The sequence below is a fragment of the Bos javanicus genome, chromosome 4 (genome assembly GCF_032452875.1).
Source record: "Bos javanicus breed banteng chromosome 4, ARS-OSU_banteng_1.0, whole genome shotgun sequence".
NCBI classification, from domain to species: Eukaryota; Metazoa; Chordata; class Mammalia; order Artiodactyla; family Bovidae; genus Bos; species Bos javanicus.
In genome coordinates this window covers 54,197,868-54,206,601 of record NC_083871.1, presented here as the reverse complement: position 1 = coordinate 54,206,601, position 8,734 = coordinate 54,197,868, and the positions used below count along the sequence as shown (strand labels likewise).

The 8,734-nt window shown below is 41.5% G+C and overlaps 1 protein-coding gene across 2 annotated transcripts in view; it reads left to right on the top strand.

The window, feature by feature from the left end:
* The first annotated feature begins 1,395 nt into the window (after positions 1-1,395).
* MDFIC (MyoD family inhibitor domain containing) overlaps positions 1,396-8,734 on the top strand; it is a 98,522-nt gene continuing 91,183 nt past the window's right edge. The window contains exons 1-2 of one of the 2 annotated variants that reach the window (XM_061414059.1): positions 1,396-1,861; positions 2,148-2,336. In XM_061414059.1, coding sequence (XP_061270043.1) covers positions 2,252-2,336 — 85 coding nt within the window. In that variant the 5' untranslated portion in view covers positions 1,396-1,861; positions 2,148-2,251. Of the gene's footprint in view, positions 1,862-1,893; positions 2,003-2,147; positions 2,337-8,734 lie in introns of those variants that run through there. The other variant, XM_061414060.1, reaches the window with a different exon arrangement.

The following is an 8,734-nucleotide window of genomic DNA, read 5'->3' as shown; positions in this document are numbered from 1 at the left end:
ATTAAAGAGTAAGGTGTTTAAATTTAATTCAAGGAGTTTTTATTGAAACACCTACCGTGTGTGTGACATTAAGTATTGTGTGAAATTAAATTAACAAATATTTATCACTGACTATGACTTTCTAGAAGAGTGCTATAATTTCGTAAGTATTCACGGAGTTTAATACCTTAATGAGGATATTTTTTTAAAGGCAGAGAAATATATAAAATAGGGATAGAATAGAATCTAGATACCAAGTTTCCTCAGTGTTTGCTCTCCAATGGTAATGCAGTTGTCCTCAGAATTTATCTGTTTTCATCAAGTAGATTTCAAGCAGTCCAGGCCCCCAGACAAATTTTCAGAGAGTTAAGGCACTTTTACACACACCATTCCTAAAATCTCTAAACTTAAAAATAAAAAAAAGCATTTATTAGTCATAGGTTATTGGACAGAATGTCATCTGCCTTTTGGGGCAGAATATGGTCTCAATAACTGTCATCAGAAATTTCAAAGACAGTTTTTCAGGTTTAATTGAAAGTAAGTTTGGCTATCCAGATTGTTTATAGGCAAGAAAGACGTCTTCTTAATCAATTGGAACTAATTCCAGTTGGTTTCTTGAAGAGATGAAATTCCTGGGATATTATTGCTACCCCTAGAAGGAATATGCATCCAATGTACATCTTCTCCAATTTTGATAACATTAATGTGAATTACTCTTGTCCTGAAGAGTCAGGGAATGAGTTTATTCTAGCTTTCTACAAATTTTGCATTTCACTCTCAATGAATAAAGAGCAAAAGTTATCTGAAGTACACTGTATCTTCAAATTATTTTATAGATGTTATTCTTGGTTCATCAGATTAAACTGCAATCAGAACATCTCCTTTATAAATGGAGAGTTGTCAGCTTTTTACTTCTGACCACAAGGTTATCTCCCCACAGAAGCCATCTGTGGAGATATTTGCCCTGATATAGCTGGGGCTTGAGACCAGGGCCAGAGCATCCTCAAGGGTGTCACCCTTTTCCTGGATGCCTCTTGAGTCTTCAAGCAGCTGCAACAGGTTTTTCCTGTCTGGGATCCTGTTTGACCAACATAAACAAAGAACTGGAAAACAGATAAAGACTTCTTCAGAGCCAGAGATGAAGAGATTAACCGCTCAGCTAGGGGTCAGGGTTTCAAAAATGCTCTTTCTGTATTCTATCGGAAAGTGGTACTTTTTCATTTTGCATTGTCCACCCTGAAGGCTTCTACTTCTTTCGAGGCATTCCCATAATGTCAGTGGGTCTGGGGCAGGAGTGGGAGAGGGATGGGGTGACTCTCTGAGTGGGGGGCACTCTTGGGCAGCCAGGGAATAGCCAGCTCCCTCCTTCCCCTGGGAGGACACTCCCACCCCACCCCGCCCAGCATCAACCCTGTAGGGCTTTGGCCTCCTGACCCAGACAGAGCCAGGCGAGGCACCCGGAGGCCGAGCCGGGTCGCACCGCCCCCAGCCTCGGGGCAGAGAGCCAAGAGTTCGAGGCCTCTCTGATCCGGATATGATGAAAAGGCGCCACAGAGCGAGAAGTGTTTCTGGAGTGCGGGAGTGGTGGAAGGGGGAAAGAGAGGCACAGGGGCAAGAGTCCCCTCGGAGGGGAACCAGCCGGGCTGAGCTGACTGGAAAGAGGGGGCGGAGAGCACGGAGTCAGAGGAGCGGCTGCTGCCATTGCCGCCACTGAGGTGTCTGCTGAGCGGGACGGAGAGGCTGGGAGGGACACCCAGAGGCGGCTGCCTGCCGCCGTCAAGCCACCGCGACCTGCGGCCCCTGCCGGAGCCTCGCTAACTTTCCGAGGCGGAAGAGGAGGAGGAGGAGGAAAGGGCTTTGAGTGTGTTGGGGGGATGCCGAGGTAGGTGGTGGTGCTCTTGGCGGGAGGAGGAGGGGTCTGATCCCCTCCCCGAGCTGCTCCCAAATCCGATCTCCCTTCCAGCGCCTCCCCCTTGAGTGCCCCTCTTCTATCTGCTAGGACTTACTGCTGTCAACTTGCTGGGTAACAGTTTTCCTCCCGGGTTTCAAATCAAAACTTCCCCGGGGTGGGGTTTGGGGAAGGGAAGCAGAGGGGGAGGGAATGTCCCGCAGGGGTGGTGTGCTCTTCTCTCAAAACACTTTTTTTTTTTTTTTCCAATCCTCGCCAGAAGCATTCAGTTCCCTGCACCCAACACCTCCCAGCCCCTGGTGCATCGACCCCGAAGGGCGGCGAGCTAGGCGGAGGCGCGGCGAGGGCTCAGTGGAGCGGCCCATGTCCGGCGCGGGCGAAGCCCTGGCTCCCGGGCCCCAGCGTGGGGCTGAGGCTGGCGGTGGCCGGCTGGGCGCCCCAGCCCAGGGTGAGTGCCGCTTGCAAGTTGCAAGTTCCTTTGTCACTGTTGCATTTTAAAATGTGTTCGCACATTTACTGCTTGGAATCTGTGTATGGGGAATTGGTGCAAGGACTGAGCCTACCTCGTCGTAGTGAACTTTTGCATAGTTAGCATTATTCAATCAAGTTCTCCAGGATCACAGCCTCAGATCAACAACCGGATAAGAGGGCGGGATCCACTGATCTCTCCACTCCCCCTTCCTTTGGCTGCCGAGAAACTGGATGTGTACAGGATCACTTCTTTCTTAAACATATGCATTTCAGGGCCTAAGACCCAACAGTGTGGGCTCCTAAGCGCTTCCCCACCACTTAAGTTCTGTGTCTTCAGCAGATCCAGGACTGCCGCTGCTTTTTGAGAAACCTGCACTCTCCCTTCTTCATCTTTCTATTTCTTGTGGGCTCCTCTGCAGCTTTGATAATTCAGGTTTCTGTGACCAATTGCTTTGGAATGGCTCAGGCATATGCTTTCAATAACTGTTTTTGTTTTGAAATAAACAGGCTTCAAAAGAAATGTTTTCCAAGAATGAATTAGCTCTTTGTGTTCATCCAAGTTGTAAACAAATACAGTCTGTGAAAAAAAAAAAAAAAAAGTACTCCTGTTCCTGGGAAACTTCCATAAGAAGCTTATACACACACAAGTCAGACAGGATCTTCTCTTGAAGGTAACATACTTCAGGTTGGTGACAGAAAGGATCTTAATCTGATGTATCTTCCTCTTAGTGTGACTCTGCTTTAAAGGGTTCTGACTCATTTAAACTAAATAATTTTCCAGGGTTCAGAAACCTATTTTTAAATCTTGATTTCAAGCCTGATATCCTCCCAGCCCCCCAGCCTTAAGAATAATGTCATGAGCTTCTTGGGATTCTTTTTGTTAAAGCAGTAAAAAGGGGAAGAAAAGTTAATGTTGAACCCACAGTAGGTAAAAGCAGAAAACATCCATGGCTAAATTAAAATGTTCTGGCATTCAAAGGCTGTTAAATTGAATTATGTTTATCGTTGTTTTTTTGCTTCTAAACAGTGAGTCATTTTTTCTAAATAGAGAAAATCAGAACTAGAATGATAAACACGTTTTCCCAGAAGCAGTGCATGTTCTGCACATTATATTGCCAAGGCAGTTGTTTTCTTGTCATGAGGCATGTCCTCAGTAGTCATATGGGCTCCTTGATGGGTTGTTCAGGTTCACACTTGAGCTGTTAATCACTAGTGTTAACAAATGCTTATGTCAAAAATCAAGCTCAAACACACTAGAAAAACAGTTGACTTAGAACTAACAATATCTGCAATGTCCAACTTTAAAAATATACGTTTTAAAGTGAGTAGGAGTTGCAGTGATACCTAATCCATCTGTGCAGATGTAATGATTTAAGGTATCGCATGATATGTTTTTAGGAAGCCAACCTCTAGAATGTTCTGAAGAAAACTGTGGACTGCATGTAACACATTATCAGTGTGGAAACTCTTGGGTTATGTTTTACCTGAAAATTGACTCAGTCTCAGCAGCATTTTTGTTTGTTTGGTTTTTTAAATTAGTCTACTTTGACTTGCTGCATCCTTTAAATAGGCATCAATTTAATTGTGAATGTAATATAAAGTTAAGTTTTTTACAAAAGAAAATCTTCAGAATCTTGTTAAAAGTTTGTATCTCAAACAAGCAGATCTCATAAGTTGAAGGAAAAAAGTTTTGAATCAAGTGGGCAGGGAGAAAATTGGATGTAGCTGCCATGGTTAGGGTGGTTTTGTTGGTAAAGATGCTAGTGAAGAAACTTCGCCTGCAGGCCACACTTCTCTAAACTCTTTCTCGAGTTCTTTCATCCTCGTCCTTCTGTCCTTGGATTCTTGATCGTCTTTTCAGAAGAAAAATTGAATAATACTTTGGTAAGATATGGCTGCTTACTTAATAGAAACCTAATTTTAAAGCTTTATATATTAAAATCTGTGAGAAAAATGGAATATTATATGAAAGTTAGTAGAAAATGTCTTTTCACGAAGGAGAAGGATAAAATCAAGTCTTCCCCTGCAAACAAAATTAAATATATATGTGTGTTAATAGCATATATATGTGTGTTAATATGCATATGCATATATATGTGTATGTATGTAAAGACATATAACCTGTTCATGTATTACTGTGTTGTGAGGAGCTATGTGTACTACTAACTCAAGGCATAAAAAGCTAAAGTTGAAAGTAAATTTGGGTGGTCTCTAGTCTGAACTTCCCATCAAATCTAGGATTTCTTTCTGCATTTTTTCGGGTGGTTAAATGCCTACAGTGTAGCACATTCTGCTTATCAGCATTCATATTGATAGTTATGCAAGTTTTTCATGTTGAGAGCAAGGTCTCTTTCTTTGCAACTTCTCCCCTTTGGCTGTGATTCTTCTCCAAGCACAGTTCTGTTGCTCTGAAAGCATTAAAAATCTTATTTGTGCATTTTGAAAATTGTTACGGACAAGGATATAAGCGCATATGCCCCATGCTGGCAGAAGGAACCAGTATGGGTGTGGGAAGATGGGGAGCAGTGGGGACTGAGGGCCCCTGGAGAGCTCTGGGCCCAGGAGGCAGTGCTTCTCAGTCCAGCTCACTGTTGCCACTTGGGTTTAATATCTTCCAGTATTTCAAGAGATACTGGAAATATGGATTTTTATGTATCATCACTCCCTTTTAAAAGTTGGCAGCTAATTAAATCCAATTTTTATCCAGGCCAAATAAAACAACCACACCTGCAGGCTGGAAATGGCTCCAAAGAAGCTGATTTGTGATTTCTGTTATAGAAACTAGAAAGTAAATGTGTGATTTAAAACTATTTCCCTATTTATGGTGAACTTCTGAAAGACTGACTTGATTGACCTTCTCATGCGTGAAGGGTAGTTTGGGCCAAACTTCTTTTTGTTTTAAAAAAGACTGGATCTTGTATGCATGGTTCATCTAATTGTCATTTTTTTCTTTTTTGGGTCAAGCATCTTAAAATTCATTGTGCTATCAACCTTGATAGGCATTTGCTTTTTTGTGCACAGTTATTAGAATCCATATGGTTAAAGGGAAGTCGTTCAGTCGTGTCCGACTCTTTGCGACCCCATGGACTGTAGCCCACCAGGCTCCTCCATTCATGGAATTCTCCAGGCAAGAGTACTGGAGTGGGTTGCCGTTTCCTTCTCCGTGGTTAAAAGAGCCTTTTAATTAAATGCTTCCCTGTTTGCTACTTATAACTAGAAGGATCTTTAGAAATAACTTAGTCCAGTTGACTCACTTTCTAGAAGGGATGTCCAGAGAACTTAAGTGACTTGTCCAGGGTTTCATACATAGTCAGTAGAATCCAGTACAGAAGCACAAATTGTAAAATATATGTCATTGTGATAAATGTGGGTTAAAGTAGACAATCAGTAGAACTGTTTTTCCTACAGATGGGTGAATTGAGAACAATCAGCTTTGGATACTGTGAATCACTTTGCCTGTTCTGGTCCTTGCATCCCCCCTCCCTCCCCCATTGCATTTGCCAAGATTTAGACTATTGGACTGTGTGCTGGAATATTCTTTAATGTGATAATGTGTGATTTAATGCACTCTTCTCTCTTGGGAGAGTCCTCTGAGACTATTAGGCGGACTTTTCATAGCAGGATGCAAAATGCCAGTAAAGTTAATTAAAAATAATTTAAAATAGAAGCTAGGGAGAAAATCTTCAAGTTGAAATTACATAAGAAGAGCTTTGACTTAGAAGCTTAGCTGACTTGTCAGGAATTTATAGTGGCTAATCAGATTTCCTTTATGGGAAGCCTGTTTATTTCAATTTATACCACGTATGCTCGTAATATCCATATTCTTTGACTTTTACCATATCGTTTTATCCTTTAAGAATGGCATTTCTCAAGAGTGTGTCATCTTTGGGCACCTTCTGTCTCTGGTCCTCAATCAGGGATGATGTGCCTTGCAAGAGACATTTGGTAACTTCTGGAAACATGTTTGGTATGGTGGGGTGGGTGCTCCTGGGATGCAGTGGGTAGAGGCCAGGGAGAACACTATACACATCTTACCATGCACATAATACAGTAGCCCCTCAGAACAAAGGATTATCTGGCCTGGAATAACAGTGGTGTTGAGATGCTATTCTACTCTCTCAAGGCTACCGACATCTTTGGCTCCACTCTAGACTTACAGAATCAGAATCTGGAGAGTAAGACTCAAGAATCTGCACTTTTGACAATCTCCAGGTACTCTTTGGGCTTCCCCGGTAGCTCAGACGGTAAAGCGTCTGCCTACAATGTGAGAGACCCAGGTTTGATCCCTGGGTCGGGGAGATCCCCTGGAGAAGAAAATGGCAACCCACTCCAGTACTCTTGCCTGGAAAATTCCATGGGCAGAGGAGCCAGGTAGGCTGCAGTCCATGGGGTCGCAAAGAGTTGGACGTGACTGAGCAACTTCATTTCATACTTCATACTTCACTTAGGTGCTCTTTAATCTCTAGTTGAGAATCATTGTTTCTACAGGCTTTTGATTTTTAAAAAGTCTTTTTTTTTTTTCTAGAAAGCCTTAAAAAAAATCTTGAGAAACGTCTCCTTTTCAAGTTCCAAACTTTAAATCATATCAGTCCATGTGTACTGTCTCTTAGAGCTCGCCAGCATTTTTATCCCATATCCCAGTTAGTGAACTGAACTGAAATGAGGCCTGAGTCTTCATCCTCAAAAAAGTTTCCTGTCAAGATTATGTATACTATTGTACAAATATATATGAATATTAGATAATAAATACATAAATACACATTGAAAAGAATGAGATAAAAATAAGCCAATAAATAGATCTTTTAATACTTTGTTCTACTGCCTCAGTAGATATTTTTGTCCCGTCATCCTGGACTTCTCTCTAGGGATCTCAGCATTTTTATGGAATAATAAGGAAAGAAGTCCCTAATTTTCACATGATCTGTATTCACTTATAAGTTGGATTTTTGAAATCTGGATTATCCTTTCTCATAGAAACAGAATGATAAATTATGTTTAGCTCAATAATCTCAAAAAGATGGTTGAAAATTTTATTAAATGTTATAGAGAACATACTCTTAATGATACTGGCAACCACATACAGGTAATTAAGAAAAAGGTAAGTGAAACATTTTCAATACAGGTGCTTTAGAGAATAGGCTTAACTGGAAAACTATAAGAAACTTTGTCTAGATTTGGAAGAGGACTTGGGGGCATTTCAAGCACTGTAGACCTTATGCTCCAAATCCTTTTTCGCTTAAAGGAACTAATGTTCATTTTGTAAGTTTAGAGAAATGCAAGCCTTATCAGCTTGACATAGTCATGTTCCCTCTGCTTAAAAAAAAAAATCAAATGTATAAGAGAAGGAGTAACTGGGAGAAACCTAAGAAGGGAGGGAGGAAGGAAGTGGTTAAATGATTATGACGATAAATTTAAGAAAATGTTTGGAGAGCTTAAATTATTTGAGCTGAGAACTGCAAATAAAGTTCTAAGGGACACTGCGGTATGAACTGAGCTGGATGGGACTGTGTTAAGGAAGGAGATGACAGCACAAAATCTTGAGATAGGCAGGGAGCACTGTTGACTTTGAAGTAGGCTTTAGTACATATTTGTGGAATAAATGATTGGGTAAATGGAGGGCTTGGTTGCTGTCTAGAACAAGTGTGAGTCATGGCAGCAGATGGCAAAGAATAGAAATAGTTTGGGGGTCAGGATGGAGGATGGGAATAGAGAAAGCATTTATTAACATATGTTTGTGTTTGTAATTCAGGGGAATTTCATAGCAATTTTCATCCGTTCCATACCCTTTTTGTTTGTTCTCACGTTGTTTATTTCTGCCTTACTCAGGTGCTCTGTGAATGTTCTGTTATATATATATATGCATATATATATGCACACACAATATATATAAACAGAGGTGATGCTTTGTGACAGATACAGAGAGGAAAATATTGATGAATGAAATCTGGGGCTTGCAGTATATTTGAGAAATACATTTATACATACTTATAAAGAAGATGGAAAGGTGCTATCAGATCAGATCAGATCAGTCGCTCAGTCATGTCCGACTCTTTGCGACCCCATGAATCGCAGCACTCCAGGCCTCCCTGTCCATCACCAACTCCCGGAGTTCACTCAGACTCACGTCCATCGAGTCAGTGATGCCATCCAGCCATCTCATCCTCTGTCATCCCCTTCTCCTCCTGTCTCCAATCCCTCCCAGCATCAGAATCTTTTCCAATGAGTCAATTCTTCGCATGAGGTATAGAGAGACACAAAGAAAGTGATGGCAAACAACATGGGAGAGAGGTAGCATCTCTATCTGGGGCATTTGGAAGAATCAAAAAAAGCTTATGATTTGAGTTGGACCAAGAATCATGGTCAAACTCCACAAGA